We start from the raw sequence: 20,044 nt of genomic DNA, 5'->3' as shown, positions 1-20,044 counted from the left end.
TAGTTTTTGGCACACCTAGAGTTTGTTTCTTGATTTGGTCTACCCTGTAAAGCTGATCCCTAGCTTCCTAGCAGCATCTGCAGTCTAAAATGAGCTTCTCCTTGATTTCACTCTGCTGGTGTTTTGAAGGACCTTGAAAATCTGTCTTTTCACTCAGGCCTTTGACAAGTATGAGTGTCAACTCTCCTTTGGACTTTGTGACCATCTTTCATTCCCATTGAGTTTTCCCTCATTCTTCCCATTTTCATTCTTCATTGTTGCCTATCACTTCTTCTTTTTCCTCGTTTTTAATGTTTTTTATGGCCACTGAGAGTTGGGCAGCATCTAAATTTAAATAATAGTGATAGTACCCAAAGAGTCATATAGATTGGATTTATATCTTAAATAAATTTATTATAACCTTACAATCAAATTTATTTTTTCAGACCTAGATCTGTTTCTTTCTTTGCCTTGGTCTAACCTTCTCTGTGGAGTGTGAAGTCCAGGAATGACACTTAATAATCAAATTTGATCCTTGGCTTCTCAATCATTCCACCTCCACTATACCAAAATGCTTGCTTTGTCACTGCATTGATATAGACTGTTCATTGCTTCAGATTGACTGCAATATATCTGTGAAATGCATTCAAACGTAAAGCTTTTATTTATTTTTAAAAAGTCAAACTTGCTCAATTATTTTTAATGAGAGAAGGGGGAAAAAATTTTCCATGGAATTTATTACCAAATGCTTTCAAAGTGTGATAATGACTGCCATCAGTATAACAGACTCTGACTTACCATACAAATTTCTGTTGCTACAAGATAGCAGAGTCTATTGAACCATTTCACGTAAGCCTCAAGATTACTAGTCTTCTTCTGTTCACTGAAACAAGGCTGCAAAATTTGGAAAAAAAAAGATAAAACATGGCATGCACTATTATTATTATTATTATTATTATTATTATTATTATTATTATTATTATTTATTTATTAGATTTGTATGCCACCCCTCTCCGTAGACTATCCAAAAGTGTTGCTCAGGAGGCAACAGAATGTATATTTTTGAACATGTGCACATGTGTACACATGGCTGCCTGACAAACCGTGCATGTGGAACTCTGTTTTAAATATAAAAAGATGGGAAGTGTCGGATGTCTTTGATTTCACAGCCTACAGCCCTTTCTGCAAATCAAATCAATGCACAATGAGCAATTCTGTTTTGCCAACAGGAACTGTTCAGAATGCTCTCCCCACACTCCCAATCTACACTCAATGAAATATTAACAGGCAGGATAGCGCTATTCGCAAAGAGCAACAAGGATCTGGGAAATGAAATCAGAGGACTGTTCTTTTTTGGTGTAACAGCCACATTTCATCTATGCCAGTGATGGCAAACCTATGGCACGGGTGCCACAGGTGGCACACGAAGCCATATCTCCTGGCATGTGAGCCGTTTATTTATTTATTTATTATTTAGATTTGTATGCCGCCCCTCTCCGCAGACTCAGGGCGGCATACAAATCTATCTTTAGCTCAGCTCCAACGTGCATGTGTGTGCTGGTCAGCTGATTTTTGGCTCACACAGAGGCTCTGGGAGGGCATTTTTGGCTTCCAGAGCGCTTCTGGGGGATGGGGGAGGGCATTTTTACCCTTCCCCAGCTCCGGGGAAGCCTTTGGAGCCTAGGGAGGGCGAAGTTGGGAAACAGGCCGTTTCCAGCCCCCAGAGAGCCTCCGGGAAGCAGGGGAAGCTGTTTTTACCTTCCTCAGACATTGAATTATGGCTGTGGGCACTCGCACATGTGCGATAGCGTGTGCCCACGCTCTTTCAGCACCTGAGGAAAAAAAGGTTCACCATCACTGATCTATGCCTGTAATAGAGAAGTTCTCCAATGTTGACAAATGCAATGGCTGACGCTGTCATTGTCTAACATAAAACAATATTTTTGAGAATGAGAGGGGAAGACAAGCCCTGATTCTTGATTGGAATGTTATTTGCTTTGAAGAATTGTTTCTTTCAGAAGATAATACCTTTGCTACCGATCTCTTTTATCTTGCCCTGCCTCTATATCATCAACTGCCATGAAACAAGTCACCCAAATGGCAAAATTCATCAGCAAATGTCATTCTTGTGACCTAAACTTTTTAGACAGAGGTTCCTAGGCAACCACTCAGCTTTTTTTCAAATGAATTTCAATCTAGAAACGTAAGGTGCAGTTTAATAACATCTACTCTGTAGCTATTCCCACTGAGTCCAATGGGACTTGTCCCCAAGATGATATGCACACACTCTGCAACATAAATTACTGACAGAGATTCCAGCTGCAGAGTATTTTAAAAGCATTATGAACCGGTATTTTGAAATATTTGTCTAACTTTTAGCAACCACTAGAGGGTATCAGGAAATATTAGAACAAATATCTCTTATTAATAGTATAATTTCTAGCTCAGGCCTTAGGGATACAATAAATCAATGAGGAGGAAGTTTTTATGCAGTGAAAAAGGGATTTCCCCCAAGTGGAATAAATATAGCAAAAGATGTCATTGGGATTTTTGGTGTTCACAATATTTGCAAATTTCTCCATTGCAGAAAATATCTCCTAAGGCTAAAGTTGATTAATGAGAGATGATGGAATTTTATGTAAAGCAGGAAGTACTTTTAAAATGCAAGCAGCCTGAAGCAAATTCAGCATGATGGAATCTCACTAGAAAAGAAATAACATTGCCTTTGTGGTTCATGGCAAGAGGTGGCAAAAGCTATTTAAGAAGTGACTTAAGCATCCTTTTCCATATGCAGCATATTGCTTAGAATAGTATTAGAAACATAGAAAACATAGAAGATTGACAGCAGAAAAAACCTCATGGTCCATCTAGTCTGCCCTTAGACTATTTCCTACCAATACAACTGATATTGTCCAGTTAACAAATTATTTTGAGTCCTATTTCTTATTTCTATACTACAAAGTAGTCCCCAAGTTTACAGCCATTCGTTTAGTGACCGTTCAAAGTTACAATGGCATTAAAAAGTGATTTATGGCCATTTTTCACACTTACAACTATTGCAAGCATCCCGATGGTCATAGAATCAAAATTTGGATGCTTGGGAACTGGTTTATATGACGATTGTAGTGTCCAAGGCAACCCTCTGAAAAGCAAAGTCATTGGGGAAGCCAGATTCACTTAACAACTGTGTTACTAATTTAACAACTTTTTAAAGAGATTAATAAAACTTTTTCAAAATTTATTTGGCAAAATAAAAAACCCAGAATTCAATTCAGATACCTCCAAGACACCAAAAACAGAGGAGGATTAGGACTCCCCGATCTGAAACAGTATTACACTGCAGCGTGCCTAACATGGCTAAAAGAGTGGATTAATCTTACTAATAAAAGAATACTGGTACTTGAGGGCCATGATCTACAGTTGGGGTGGCATGCCTATTTATGGAAAGACGATAAACAAAAACAAACTGTCTTTAACAAACACATGATAAGAAAATCTCTCCTTAAAACCTGGTATGAGATTAAAAGAAAATTTTACAACAAAATTCCTAGATGGCTATCTACCATGGAAGCCATAGTATATCCGAATTTAATAGACCCTACCAAGACCATAAAATATAAAGATATTTTACATCCAAATGGAGAAATTAAAACTAAACAAGAATTGGAAATACAAAATTATAGGATGGACGAGTGGACATATATGCAAATAAAATCAAGATATAATAAGGATAAACAAATACCAGGTATAGCAAATTCCACCCAAACTCTAGACAAGATCTTAACAGGAAACGCTGAAAAACAGATAACCAAACTATACCAGATTTTACTAGAACACGAGAAAGAAAAAGAGATGATTAAAAATCCAATGGTAGCCTGGGAGAAAAACCTACAAAGAAAAATCCATATAGCAGAATGGGAGAAAACATGGAATACAATAACCAAAATCACCCTATCATCAGCCTATAAAGAAAACTATTACAAACTATTTTACAGGTGGTATCTACCACCGGCAAGACTTGCCAAAATTTACCCAGCACTACAAAATGTATGTTGGAAATGCAATACAGAAAAAGGAACTTTCTTCCATATGTGGTGGTCCTGCCCTAAAATCCAAAAAATTTGGGAAACAATTTACAAATGGTTAAAGGAAATCACGAAGGAGGAAATAGAGTACTCACCGGAGGGGATGCTACTCGGAATTTGGAAAAAATCTTACTCGAAACAAACCCTTTTTTAAGTGACTCACATAAATACAGCTACAAGAATTGCAATTGCGCAAACATGGAAGAACAAACAGACCCCCAATATAAATTTAATAATAGAAAAAATATATACATGTGCAGAAATGGATAAATTGACAAACCTACTTAAGGGAAACAGAATCAACGAAACTAAAAGCATGTGGAACAATTGGCACGAGTGGATTCAAAGGAAAAGATTTGTATAACCTTATACAAAATAGCAGTACAAACCTTAAAAAAAAAAATGAAAATACCATTTGAATGTTTTTACCCTGTTTGGCATTGCATAGTATTAAGTTAATATTATCCATATAACAACTGTAACCGGTAAAAAAGTTGGATAAGACCTGTAAACTGTATAAACAAATTGTGATATATGTATCTATAAAACAATAAAAAGATTTGCAAAAAAAAAGAAAAGAAAAAAAAAAGCAAAGTCATTGGGGAAGCCAGATTCACTTAACAACTGTGTTACTAATTTAACAACTGCATTGATTCACTTCACAACTGTGACAAGAAAGATTGAAAAACTGCTAGCTGTAGTTCAGCAGTTCAAATCTTACCACCAGCTCAAGGTTGACAGCCTTCCACCCTCCCAAGGTGGGTAAAATGAGGGCCCAGATTGTTAGGGGCAATATGCTGATTCTGTAAACCACTTAGAGAGGACTGTAAAAGCACTATGAAGTGGTATATAAATCTAAATGCTAAATGCTAAAATGCAACAAAGCTCACTTAGCAACTGCCTTGTTTCGCAACAGAAATTTTGCTCTCAATTGTGGTCATACATCGAGGATTACCTGTACTTTTTGCTTCAATTGGTAGAATGTTTTTTAATTCTTTCATATCTGATATGCTATCCCTAATTATTTCTTACTTCATTCCCTTTGCAGCATCCTTTCCTTTTCAATCCAGATACATTCAGTGCCAAATTACATTATTAATACGTTGTCTCTCTTTCCCCTGATTCTTAAAACTTGATGACTGATCTAACTTAATTTCATTCCAGACCAACACCTACTTCTCGTCTATTTTTATTTCATTTAATAGCTGAGTCCACTTTGTTTTCTACTGTTCTACAGTGGCCAGATTTTGCAAATGCTAAATAAATAAAATCACATGCGGCAGTACAAGGAAGGAAGACTGTACCAGCGTGCAGTGTGACTTGTTCTTTGCACCAACAGATCAGATTTAGTAACATGCTGCTTACAAGATTCAAAGAAACAAGCTCCTCTGCCTCCCATGAAAGAACCAAAGTTTTGAGAAATTGCACAAAATTCCTGAAAAAGTTAATTGATCCTTGATGCCCCAACTACATGCTAACTTTATTTTGTAACAATAATCACTAAACTACCAGATGTTTGGCATGTCTATTCAATAAACAAGAGAAAGGTAAGGAAATTATAGCCAAAGTGAGATGATGCAGGAAAGGCAATGCTTCCCCTGATATTTGTTACATGACCAGTTCCACTGCCACAACTCTACACTTCTGATATGTTTCTGTTGTAATAAGAGATGAAAGAGGCATTTAAAAGCCCATTACAGTTAGGGTTATATAACTGAAGCATCCTCTGATCCAAATGGAAGCTACCAGGTGCTGAAACATTGCAAATACTTCATGTTCAGTCCACCTGCCTACATTTAAGACAAATTATTATCTTTTTTAATTAGCATTTTACCAAAAAAAATGACACCGATTTTAGTTTATAAACAACTGTAAAATTTTATTAAGCCAACTTCCTTGGAACAGCCTGCACATTATCTCTCCCTCCCTCCCCCAATGGATTCCAAGATACTATAATGTGCAGAGCAACCAATGATCTCTTAATAGGCTAATCGAGTGGTCTCAAATTGGCTAATCCAATTTGAAGATGGGTGGACTTCAACTCCCAGAATTCCCTGTATGTAAATCTGTAAAGAAGGGGGATAAAATCTGTAAAGAAGGGGGATAAAACCTTCTTCAGATATATTAGTGATAAGAAGAAGAAAAACTGCGGCATCACGAAACTTAGTACCGGGAATAATACATGCATTAATGGGAATAAGGAGATCGCTGACCATTTCAATAGCTACTTCTGTTCAGTTTTCTCAAAAGACACCGTACAAAATAATACTATAGAGGGATATAACATTGCTTCCAGCTGAACGGATTCAGCTCCAGTGATCTTAGAAGCCGATGTCTTAGAAGAACTTGAACGATTAAAGATAAATAAGGCAATGGGTCCAGATGGCATCCACCCCAGAGTTCTTAAAGAACTCAGATCTGTCATTACTACCCCCCTGACTGATTTGTTTAACCAATCCTTGTTAACAGGAGAAGTTCCTGAGGATTGGAGAATGGCCAGTGTTGTGCCTATTCACAAGAAGGGCAGTAGAGAAGAAGCTGGTAACTACAGGCCAGTTAGCTTGACATCAGTTGTAGTTAAAATGATGGAGACTCTACTCAAAAAGAGGATAAATCAGCACCTAAAAAACAATAACTTATTGGACCCAAATCAGCATGGCTTTACTGAAGGCAAATCATGTCAGACTAATCTCATGGATTTCTTTGACTATGTCACAAAGGTGTTGGATGAAGGTGGTGCCGTGGATATTGCCTACCTGGACTTCAGCAAAGCCTTTGATATGGTTCCACATAAAGAGCTGATAGATAAATTAGTGAAGATTGGACTTAATCCCTGGATAGTTCAATGGATTTGCAGCTGGCTGAAGCATAGACATCAGAGAGTTATTGTTAATGGCGAGTATTCTGAGCAGAGTCAGGTTACTAGCGGTGTGCCACAAGGGTCTGTTCTGGGTCCTATTCTTTTTAATATGTTTGTGAGTGACATAGGGGAAGGTTTGGTAGGGAAAGTTTGCTTATTTGCCGATGACTCTAAAGTGTGCAATAGGGTTGATATTCCTGGAGGGGTCTGTAATATGGTAAATGATTTAGCTTTACTAGATAAATGGTCAAAGCAATGGAAACTGCAGTTTAATGTTTCCAAATGTAAAATAATGCACTTGGGGAAAAGGAATCCTCAATCTGAGTATTGTATTGGCAGTTCTGTGTTAGCAAATACTTCAAAAGAAAAGGATTTAGGGGTAATGATTTCTGACAGTCTCAAAATGGGTGAACAGTGCAGTCAGGCGGTAGGGAAAGCAAGTAGGATGCTTGGCTGCATAGCTAGAGGTATAACTAGCAGGAAGAGGGAGATTATGATCCCGCTATATAGAATGCTGGTGAGACCACATTTGGAATACTGTGTTCAGTTCTGGAGACCTCACCTACAAAAAGATATTGACAAAATTGAACGGGTCCAAAGACGGGCTACAAGAATGGTGGAAGGTCTTAAGCATAAAACGTATCAGGAAAGACTTACAGAACTCAATCTGTATAGTCTGGAGGACAGAAGGAAAAGGGGGGACATGATCGAAACATTTAAATATATTAAAGGGTTAAATAAGGTTCAGGAGGGAAGTGTTTTTAATAGGAAAGTGAACACAAGAACAACGGGACACAATCTGAAGTTAGTTGGGGGAAAGATCAAAAGCAACATGAGAAAATATTATTTTACTGAAAGAGTAGTAGATCCTTGGAACAAACTTTCAGCAGACGTGGTAGATAAATCCACAGTAACTGAATTTAAACATGCCTGGGATAAACATATATCCATCCTAAGATAAAATACAGAAAATAGTATAAGGGCAGACTAGATGGACCATGAGGTCTTTTTCTGCCGTCAGACTTCTATGTTTCTATGTTTCTATGTTCCCCAGTCCACCCAATTTCAAGTTGTCAAATTTGAGAAACACTGGGTTACTCATAGCAGTATTAATGACCCGCTCCTCAGAGTTTCTGATTTAATATTATATCAGTGCAAATGCATATGCAAAATAAACAAAATATGCCCATGTAGCTGAAGCAATCTAGAATTCCAGCTGCCTTGGGAATCTGAGGCTTTCCTGGCTGATGTGTGTTAAATCCTTGCTGGAATGAAGGACTGCAATCTTGTAGTAAGTAACGGTTCTTTATTGAACAGGAGGTAACGGTTTACAGAACTAAAACAAGACAAACATGGCCGTGCCTGGCAGCTATATATATACCGGGCTGCCAGGCTGAGCCAACCAATCACCTTACAGTATTTTTCCACCCAAGGAATAGGGGCGGGTACAAGGCCTAACTGTCCTCTGGACACAACAATGTGGAAGCTGGCAGAGTTTTGTGAGAATGGATTAAAAGGATGGAAAACCAAAAGCTAGTACAGTACAATGGATAGCAATCATCCTGATTTTCTCTGCTTTTGTTCTCACAACTAAGCTATTTCAAATGGATTATTAAAGAAGACAGAATCCTAACCTGACTACAACTGACCTGTCACTGAAGCCTTTAGTCACATCGTCTCATATTTATTTCTCATTTATTCCAGACCAGAAAAGGCTTATGATATTTACAGGAAAGGCAAAGTTAATCCATGAAGAAATGAACTTGTTAGCAAAACAACAGATTTTAAACCAGAAGAGGGCTTTTATACTTCCTGCCCATCTCTTTGTTTCCTCAATTCTCTGACCTGAATAACAAGCATTTCTAACTGATCTCCAGCTTTTTGTCTCCTGGGTTTTGAAAAGGGGCTAGACTGGCAGAATCTGTCATTTTTATGGCCTCTTCTGCCTGCCAAGAGCTCCTGCCTTTATCTTGTCAAAGTGGCTGCCATGAAAGAGGTGGAGGGTTCAGCTGACACACTACTTCTTCCTGGCAGTGTAACATCTCTTGTCATCTCTGCCTGACTGACAGATCATGGCCTTTCAGAAAATCAGGGAAAGGTGGGTGGGTACTCCTGAAGAACATAGAAAGGAAGCCAAAAAAAGCTGTAGGTGTGTTCAGTGTGTAGCATGATATTCCTACATTTTAACAGAATAACAGAGTTGGAAGATGTTCTGTCGAGCTCTCTGGTAGAATCCTCCCGAAAATTCAAAGGTACAAATTTCAGACACACACACACGTTTGAAAATTCAAAACAATGTTCTTTATACCGAAAATTCAAATAAACTAAGCACTCTTTTTGTTATAGCAAAGAGCACTCCTCTCCAAACAAACTGGTAATTTGTACAAGTCCCTTATCAGTTCTGAGATACTTAGCTTGCAGCTGTGAGGCAATTCACAGTCCTTCTTTCACAAAGTGAAACACACTTTGCTCTGGTTTAGTTTCAAAGCAGGGAAAAATCAGCACACAAAGGTTTAAGTCAGCAAGGCAGGCATGAAACACAACGATCAGATAATCCTCCACAATGGCCAAACCCACAGGCTACTATTTATAGCAGCCTCACTAATTACCCCAGCCCCATCCAACCACAGGTGGCCTCATTTTCTTTGATAATAATCTCTCAGTTGTTGCTGCCTATGCATCACTCTCCGCATGCGTGGCTGAATCATTAACTCTTGTTCCGAATCCAAGGAGGAGCTAGATAATTGATCTCCTTCTGAGCTGTCTGCCACACTGTCCTCCTCCCTGTCACTCATGTCTTCTTGGTCAGAGGAGCCTTCATCAGCAGATTCCACCGGGAGCAAAACAGGCCTGAGGCATGTGGATGTCTCCCCCACATCCACAGTCCTTGGGGCAGGAGCTGGGCCAGAGCTAACCACAACAGAAGAGACCTTGGAGGTTTTCTAGTCCAACCCCCTGCTCAAGCAACAGATCCTATAACAGTGAAGGCGAACCTATGGCACTGGTGCCACAAGTGGCATGCGGAGTCATATTTACTGGCACGCGAGCCGTTGCCCTAGCCCAGCTCCAATGTGCATGTGCGAGCCGGCCATTTGATTTTGGGCTCGCACGGAGGCTTTGGAAGGGCATTTTTTGGCTTCCAGAGAGCCTCCAGGGGGATGGGGGAGAGCGTTTTTACCCTCCCCTGACTCCAGGTGGAGGCTGCCCTTCAGGTGACCCTCATCCCTCTCTTGCGATCCCTTGGCCAACTTTGGGGGGGCTGGGAGGGTGCACCTGCACAGGGAGACCCTGAAGCAAGTGCCAACATGTAGCAAAGACGCATGTGGGATGGGCAGCTGCTTGCTTAAGGCGGGTCTTAACAGGATGCAAAAGGACGTGGCTTTCTCTCCTGCACTAAGTCTCTGGCCATCCCCTTGCCATGTCACCCCCCCCCCATCAGTTCTTTGGCCAAGTGCAGAGGGCACAAGCTACAGTTCAAGGCGGCAGCAAGCGAAGTCTACATTACATGCAAATATGCTGCAAAGGCAAAAGGCACAGGGCTTTTCTCCTGCACTAAGGTTCCAGCTATTGCCTTGCCATGAGAGGAGCCTTAGTACAGGAGCGAACAGCCTGTACTTGCCATCGCAACACATCTCTGTGGTTGTGGCTTGGTGGGTATAGTATGGCTTGGTGGGCGTGGCAGGAGAAGGGTACTGCATTCCCACCCCACTCTGGGGCCAGCCAGAGGTGGTATTTGTTAGTTCAAGAACAAGGGGACACAATCTGAAGTTAGTTGGGGGAAAGATCAAAAGCAACATGCGAAAATATTATTTTACTGAAAGAGTAGTAGATCCTTGGAACAAACTTCCAGCAGACGTGGTTGGTAAATCCACAGTAACTGAATTTAAACATGCCTGGGATAAACATATATCCATCCAAAGATAAAATACAAAAAATAGTATAAGGGCAGACTAGATGGATCATGAGGTCTTTTTCTGCCGTCAGTCTTCTGTGTTTCTCTGAACTACTCAAAATTTCCACTACTGGTTCTCCAGAACCTGTCAGAACCTGCTGGATTTCACCCGTGATTTGAGCCCCAGGAGACAATGGGATCAGACATCTTGCCTACAACTACAGCAGAGACTTTTAAAGGACACTAAGTCATTTTCTAATTACTGTTGAAAATTGCTTATTAGCTACTTCTAAGCTTTAAGAAAACTTTAAAACAGGGTAGAAAAGTATCCATTGGGTGAGTTTATCTTCTACTCTGAACAAAAGAAAAATTAATTACAAACTGAAGAACTTAAATAATTTGAAATAAATAGCAAAAAGATAAGTAACATTTTTATCTAAGAAGTTGTAACAAAATAATGGGTCAAGATAAGTTTTGAATATTGAATTTTACTATAAGATTTTGGAATTAAGTGTAAAAAATAAATAGCTTCTTATGGGATTATTTTGGTTACTTGACAATTGCACATTGTAAGAAAAGAGAAGTGATGATTTTAGAAACTAAACCCTAGATGGGGCTAAAGATTTTAAACAGAAGAAAAAAAATGACAGCCTAATGTTTGCTATCACTGGGATTTAGAGAATGATACAAAATATTTTGTCAGAAATATTAAAGGAGATCTTTTAAGGATGGAATCAGAGGTTATATGTATTAGCACTGCCAATCTGCTTCTATCATAGATTATATCTAAAGATGTTAATGCAGGAATGATAGATATGGAACAAATTCTATCCAACAAGATAGAGAAAATATAGAATATGGAACTACAAATGATACAATAAGAGAATGATTTGAAAAAGGATACGTTACAGAATATACAAAAGAAACTGGCTAAAGTTTTCAAAATTAAAAGGGAAATACAAGTGAATGACCTGGAAAATATTTTTTCAAAAATGGTTTATTGAAGAAGAACTGAAGAGAAATCAAATCCTACGATAATAATACAGTTGTTAGAAATAAAAAGCAAGGAATAGAAGGTTGCTTTTATTTGATCAAGGTTAAAATAAGACATGTTGTTCCAATGTTTTAGCAACCCTTTAAGAATCTTTTGCTGATAGCAGGATTGAAAAGTTTACGTCCTGTGGAATTGCTTATAGTTAAGTGATGGAATATGGGATGAAGCAATACCTGTTTATCCTTGCAAGGAGTAAAGAGTTATTAAATTTTTATATTGTTGTGATGAAGGTTGGCAGCAACTTCTTTATATATTTCTTTTTATTTTGTTATATTATCTTTTAGATTTTTTCTTTTTTTCTTTTTTATTCTTTATTTCCATTCTCTCTTGTTCTAAATTTAATTTTATATTGTTTTTTACTATTGTAATTAAAATACTTAATAAAATATATTTGATCATATGTCATCAATAATTATTCTTGAATTTAATGAAACAACTGTGCTAGGTGTGCATTGTCAGCTTAGAAAAAAATATCTTGTCTAGACATCCTGATTTACACATGTATAAGTTTACATCTGTGGGACCAGTGAAATATTTTGTTAGAAGATTCATTTCATTTTGTCTGCAGTCATGTTTTAACTTATTTGCCACCATGGGGAAATCACACATTCATACAGTTGTAGATACACATTAACAGAGTTGGAAGGGATCTTACAGGTCATCTAGTCCAACCCGCTACCCAAGCAGGAGACCCTTACATAATGCCTCTACCTGTTCTGTCTGGGTCACTCCGGAAGCCAATACCAACCCAAAAAGAGAAGCCAAACACACCGGTAAAAGGCAAAGGCAGTTTATAAAATTCAAGAAAAACACAGGTAACAGAAAATGTCCTTACAAACAGGAAAACGCTGTATCTTCAAATATATCCACGAAGGCAAAACTCCATGCAGCAATACAGGATTCTTGCTGCCAAGACGAGGCTGTAGATAGCAGACCTACACCTCCGACGGGTCTTCCAAACTGCTGGGCCACAAGCCAGGAACAGAGACGTCGAGAACAAAGCAGGATACCGTAACTCCAACTGATAACACTCCACATGGCTTCAAGGGCTTGCCTGCCTTTTAAACCCTGCTAAGGAGGACCACACCCAAGCCCAGCTGTTCCTAATTCAGTGTTGATAATACTTCTTTAATTGCTCCTTTCTTTGATCTGACCGTCTCTGTCGCATGTCAATGACGGCTTGTGCTTCATCTCCTAATGACTCCAAGCTACTGGCTGGGGAGAGCACCCCCCCCGGGCTCTCATGCTGTTCTCCTTCGTCCCATTCCTGACTTTCCTCTCTCCCGTCCGACTGTTCAGCCCCCTCTTCTTCGCTGTCCTCCTCCTCCGGGCATGGAGCCAGCAGAGACACAGCTGGTCCCTGAGCAGCCTCAGGCTGAATCACAACACTACCTAGGATTGAACTCACAACCTCCTGAATGTGAGGCAACAGCTCCACCTCTAGGCCACAGCATCAATTGATACCATAAGCACTTATTTAAAAGGAGTAATATGGATTAGACAAAAAGGAAAATATGGACAGACATACCTTTGTGCTATCCAACGGATCTTTATGGCCAAATGCTTGAACAAATTCTTCAGGACCAATATGACTCAGTCTTTCCTTTTGCAATAGATAAAATGAGAGAGTAAAAGAGCACCCCTGAGAATCAAGCGCATTGATTATTTATAGCCCCTAAAGTACTAATATTGGGTGCAGCTTTTAAAAGTGATTTATCACTATTGGTGGATTGGCCTCTTTTGGTTTAATCACTGTAAGTAATGCATATGGACAAGCTCAGCTTAAAGTATAGGTTAATTGTGTGGCAGCCCAGGTCCTCAATCAAAGTGTCTCGGGTCCATCTGGTGGTTTACCTTGTTTTTCTATGCTACACTTCTGTATAATACTTTCTGTGTCACTATAGAAATGTAATGTATGTGAGTTCACCATAGGAAATTTTTCAGAACCAGGATGGACATATACTAGGATGTTGATGAATTATGATGAAACAAACCATAAAAACATGTTATATATTAGTGTAGTTATTAAGGCTAGAAACTTGGATACCAAGGTTCTAGTCCTGTCTGAGGCACTTGGCTAACTTTCAGCTGATCACTTCAATCAGCCCTAGGAAGCAGGCAATGGCAAACTACTTGTGAAAAAACCTGCGGAGACTAGCCCAGGCAACCACCAGCAGTCAAAAACTGACTCAAAGACACAAAAACAAGTAAACACAAAAGAGGGAAGGTTAAGGGCTTAAGTAGACTGGCTTCTTTTAAGTTTAAGATAATCTTGATACTTTTGAGTTTAAGGTATTTCATATGTACAGTGAATATAGACACATTCATATTGAAATGCCAGTTTTTTTAAAGATGTAAAAAAACCCCAGCCAAGTTAAACCCCTTCAGAATTTTTTCCACTTTTAATATAACGCATAAGCTGTGCAATTCAACTGAAAAACAAACTGAAATCTTTTAGGGGAGAAATAATATGCATTAATTCATTTAACAAAAAGCTACTGGTCTGTTGACAATGTTCAGGGTCATATGTGTCCTTCAAAATGTATATAACACCACCACAATGTAACCTTTTGTCTAGTTCTCTCAAGAGGAAAGTTAGAAAGGACAAATTTAGAGAAACACGAATTAGTAATATTAAACTTGTGTCTCTGACAATAACAATGAACTAATTAATTTAAAGGAACAAATGCTTCAGGTCCAAATGAGATGTAAACTCAGAAACATAATCTATTTTTTTTAAAAAGCAAATATAAATTAAAAGGGTTTCCTCACAACCGTTTCCTATTAAAATCCCACTTTTCCCCATTGGGAACTTGTTACCTTTAATTGGCAACTATGGGTTGCCAATTAACATCTTCTACAAGAACTCATTTTTATGTATTTTTCTGCAAACATTTAAACACATAACAGAAACAATTTAAAATCAACTGTGATTTAATTTTTCACAGTCCAAACTGCATCAGTTGGTATCCAGCACAACCTGCCCATCAGCCACCAGGTAATCTAAATCACCTTCACCTCTATTGGAAATGAATTAGATTGTCTCTTAAATAAGAAGGCAGGAAGAATGACCACAATTTATTTATTTATTATTTATTAATTGTATTTATATTCCAATTGCTCCTTCCTTCCTAGTTTTATGCTGATAGAATTCAGAGAATATTGATAATTAAAATAGACTTGCTCTGACATTGCAATATCTGAATTAATATCAAATATATGTCAATAAATGAGCCTTCCTGGACTGAAGACAAATAGGAATGGCAATGCAATTGACTCAAATGTTCATACTGGATTATATGTTTTAGAAGTCTCAACAAGAACTTTCCTGATTTTTTTTCAGAATTTTTCCAGGAGAGGAAACCAAGTATTTATTATCCACTTACCAGTTCTACATGAGTTAGCTGTTGGGCCAAAGTATATGGATCACTGCAGACATTCAACATTTCTCTTTGGATGGATGGAGGTTTACTTTTAAAAGCTACCACTTTATCGGAAGCAGCTGCACTGATCTTAACTATCCCTTCTTGGCCATGGTTAAGACTTGCAAGCTTCTGATTCAAGGTTTGTAGAACCTGATTCATCTTTTTCCAATAGGCCTGGTGTGAAGAAAAGGAGGAAAGGGACAATTACTCACTCCAAGTAAAACATTTTAAAATCTTTTGAATCAATGTTTCTATTTAATAATGAAGTGATCAGACATAGATTAGAATAATTTTACCTCCAACCATCTATTCTAGAATATCCAGTCAATTTAATTATAGTTCCACCCTAAGTTCCATCCTATAGTTGTCCACCACAAGACTAGAATCTAGCCAGAACATTTGTGCATTTATGCTCACTGCCAATTGAGCTCACTGACCACATAAGTTAACATAGCTTCCACCCCCCAATATCCTTTGTTTTACCAATCTCAGGAGTCCTTCTCATTTTTAAAATCTCTGAAATATGGGCTGTTGATTATTTGAAACACATGTAGAATATATTATGCAAGAAATGCCAGTAAAATACTATCATTTAGCTGGTCATGGCTGATTTATGTGCTTAACACAGAGTCCTCAGTATTCCAATTACAAATACTTACATCTGTAAAACATCCCATAATGGTGACAAGAGTGCCAGTTTAATCATTTTACCCCATATGCTGCTTATGATGTTATTTCAATGTAGCATTGTACTGAGATTACCGAAATATCTACAACACTTCTCTTAAATTACTTGTCCTATCACTCATGGCACCATGGTATGAGGGCCGGACGAGGAACAACCGTTGGAAGCTGACCAAGGAAAGATTCAACCTGGAGATAAGGAAGAACTTCCTGACGGTGAGAGTGATCAACCAGTGGAATGGTCTGCCAGCGGAGGTTGCGAACTCCCCAACTTTGGACATTTTCAAGAGGAGATTGGACTGCCATTTGGCTGGGGTGCTGTAGGATTTCCTGCTCAAGCAGGGGGGTTGGACTTGATGACCTGTAAGGTCCCTTTCAACTCTAATAATAAATAAATAAATGGCACCATGGTATTGAAACTGCTCTGATATCAGGAAATTATTTTGAAAACAAAGATGAAACAAATCACAGGTGGTATGGGTTACACATTATTTAGTCAGATGTTCGAGTTAATCTAATACAGCAGTTGCTCCCAATGAAGCAAAAACAACAAAGACCCCAAATTAATTGAGGTTAATTCTATCATTATAGGATCCTAAGATGTGCCGAAGTTCAGAATACAAAATTGCACAGCAATTCTGTTCTGAATAAGCTGCTGATTATAGATGCCCAATATTTTGAAAAGATTGGATGGGGATAATAGCTATCCAGACTAAATAAACATATGAAATATTTGTGGTTTGGAAATTAGCCTCATATTGAGAAATACATAGACACATTTTTTTTCAGAAATTTCATCATGCATTCCATCTCTTTAGCGGGCTGTCTTTGATCTGTCTTTTAAATGATTTTAATCTATAGATCTGCATTACAAAATATCTGGAAGATGCATGAGAGTGTAAAAAAATGGGATCAGCCATTTGTTTACTTATTGAATTATTTAGCAGCATTAAAGATATCGAGAACTACAAACCTGTTATAGAAACTGGCATCTGAGAAGATACATTATTGGCTATAGCTATAGTTTTATTATCTGTCTGCCTGCCAGTCTGCCAAGAAAATTCAATAATTGCCATCATATAAGTTATGTAAAGGTTTACTGCCCCAAAGCTATTTCACTGAAATGAGGCTGATCAAAGCATTTACATTATACTCATCAACAGTAAAATTAATCGAGGTGATTGAAAATTCTGAACTAGGAGGAAAGGGAATCATGTGAAGCTTGTAAATGACCTATAAAGACAAGACTAAACAACGGGTGAATTTTTAAGGGAAAATTTATTTAATACTACCCTGTGTACATTTACAGTCTCCTGAATTCTCCATAAATGTCTAAAGGATGTTTAACAAGATTTGAGTGTTGGAAGGGAAGGCACTGATAAGAAAATTAACTTCTGAAGCAGTGGCTTTATTTATAAAACATTTAAAAACATAACATATGCATCCACAATATAACACAATACAGAGGGATAACAAAAAGAAAAGGTACATGATGGTCTATTCAGTATTTATATTGGTTGTTCCCTTCCTCCCCCCCCCTCTATTAAGTTTCCAATATCTGTTTTAAGTTTTAATTAAAGTGGACATGAGTCACTGTGAAGCAGGGCCATCAGCCAGGTCAATTTAACCAGTGAGGCAGGTCAGAGACAGAGAAAACCTCTGTGGATTATGTCATCCAGCCATATGACTAAGAAGAACATATGAAAAACTACCACAGGCATTCTGCAGACATGAACTGTTGATGCTCTGGATGTGGCTCCAAATGGGTAACTGTGGATGGCTCATCACAACTTCCAGAAAGAGGTAATGAGGCCAGCAGTGTTGATGTTATCCTGGAAATGTGATGAAACCTCCTGGCTCCCAAAAACAGTTTGCTTTTACTAAAGCTCCTGGTTGGAGTGGCAACTGACATTGTTTTGAGCAACAAGGGTCAGTTCAAAAACTATTTCTAGTTATTTCTTATCCTGAAATGGTCCATGGAAAAACCCTGCCATACTTTCCCATCCTGAATTCTATAGGGCACTGATGGTAAACGTATGGCACAGGTGCCACAGGTGGCACGCATATCTTCTGGCACGTGAGCTGTCTAGCTCAGCTCCAATTTATTTATTTATTTATTCATTCATTCATTCAGGTTTGACATCACTGCTATAGGGCATGGGTCAAACGTACAGCATCATAATGCCATCATGTGACATTTTGTAATCCCTTTCAAGAAGCTGGGCTGGGCATGGCCTGCATATGATGCATCTGGCCGTGAGCCGCCAGTTTGACACCCCTGCTATAGGGTATTATATTATTATTGTTGTTATCTGCACTTTCACCCAAACATTTTGACTGGATTTGGCATTTTTGTCCACCTATCAAGTCCTTCTCAAGGACCCAGAATAGACAAATGTTGTTGCTTAATAATAAAAGGATTGTTGCAATAAGTAAGCGGTTCCAAGTAAACCTTCCTTTTGCAATTGACTGGTGGTGATTTTGTCAATGCCAATGGTGTTTGAGTGATGCCTCAGATACTTTAGAATTGCATTATTTTTATTGGTATTATCTTTGCATTTTTTTTTTTTGCCACAGCCGTTCTTCTTACGGGTTCCTATCCTTTGTGATTTTTTTTCAGTTCTTTCTCTTCAATTCTGTCTGCAAGGATTGCAACATCCACTTTCCAGACATTGTGGTCTTAACAATAGTTAAGACTGGGGTGTTGTTTCGCAGGTGCTTGTCTGTTTGAATTCTAAAGTCCCAGAGCACTTTAGCGGCTTCACTTGCCTATTACCTGTTCTGTCTGGGTTTTCCCAGACCTCCACACCCACTGAAAAAACAGCCAGACACTCTGGTAAAATCCAAAAGTATTTTATAGCAGGAAAAAATAAGCACAAAGGAAAACCTGTCTTCACAGCAGACAGGTTACAATACGTTACAACAGGGTCCTGATGTCCAGTCAATTTCACAAGCTTCTTGCTGGCACACACCCCCAAGGTTTCAATAGTCCAAGGCACAAACCAGGATTGTAGCCACCAAAGTTCACAGACAGGTCTCACGAATCTCCAAGATAAAACTCCACAAGCCAGGAAGGGTGGGGCCGCCTTTTATCCTTTCCCAAGCACCACACCCAAACCCAGCTGTGACCTCTAATGCTGGAAATACCTAGCCAATTGAGTTCGTCTCTGATTAGCTCTCCTTTGTCTTTGATCTGTCTTTTAAATGATTTTAATCTATAGATCTGCATTACAAAATATCTGGAAGATGCATGAGAGTGTAAAAAAATGGGATCAGCCATTTGTTTACTTATTGAATTATTTAGCAGCATTAAAGATATCGAGAACTACAAACCTGTTATAGAAACTGGCATCTGAGAAGATACATTATTGGCTATAGCTATAGTTTTATTATCTGTCTGCCTGCCAGTCTGCCAAGAAAATTCAATAATTGCCATCATATAAGTTATGTAAAGGTTTACTGCCCCAAAGCTATTTCACTGAAATGAGGCTGATCAAAGCATTTACATTATACTCATCAACAGTAAAATTAATCGAGGTGATTGAAAATTCTGAACTAGGAGGAAAGGGAATCATGTGAAGCTTGTAAATGACCTATAAAGACAAGACTAAACAACGGGTGAATTTTTAAGGGAAAATTTATTTAATACTACCCTGTGTACATTTACAGTCTCCTGAATTCTCCATAAATGTCTAAAGGATGTTTAACAAGATTTGAGTGTTGGAAGGGAAGGCACTGATAAGAAAATTAACTTCTGAAGCAGTGGCTTTATTTATAAAACATTTAAAAACATAACATATGCATCCACAATATAACACAATACAGAGGGATAACAAAAAGAAAAGGTACATGATGGTCTATTCAGTATTTATATTGGTTGTTCCCTTCCTCCCCCCCCCTCTATTAAGTTTCCAATATCTGTTTTAAGTTTTAATTAAAGTGGACATGAGTCACTGTGAAGCAGGGCCATCAGCCAGGTCAATTTAACCAGTGAGGCAGGTCAGAGACAGAGAAAACCTCTGTGGATTATGTCATCCAGCCATATGACTAAGAAGAACATATGAA

The 20,044-nt window shown here is 38.3% G+C and overlaps 1 protein-coding gene across 3 annotated transcripts in view; it reads right to left on the bottom strand.

The window, feature by feature from the left end:
• Nucleotides 1-20,044, bottom strand: part of RASGEF1C (RasGEF domain family member 1C) — a 125,777-nt gene that overhangs the window by 17,830 nt on the left and 87,903 nt on the right. For all 3 annotated transcript variants that reach the window (XM_070739170.1, XM_070739169.1, XM_070739168.1), the window contains 3 exons: nt 15,257-15,469; nt 13,399-13,473; nt 778-873 (listed from right to left, as the gene is read on the bottom strand). In XM_070739170.1, coding sequence (XP_070595271.1) covers nt 778-873; nt 13,399-13,473; nt 15,257-15,469 — 384 coding nt within the window. The remainder of the gene's footprint in view (nt 1-777; nt 874-13,398; nt 13,474-15,256; nt 15,470-20,044) is intronic.

The sequence above is a fragment of the Erythrolamprus reginae genome, chromosome 2 (genome assembly GCF_031021105.1).
Source record: "Erythrolamprus reginae isolate rEryReg1 chromosome 2, rEryReg1.hap1, whole genome shotgun sequence".
In the NCBI taxonomy this organism is placed as follows: domain Eukaryota; kingdom Metazoa; phylum Chordata; class Lepidosauria; order Squamata; family Dipsadidae; genus Erythrolamprus; species Erythrolamprus reginae.
Note: the sequence above shows the minus strand (reverse complement) of the source record. Positions and strands in the feature narration are given on the sequence as shown.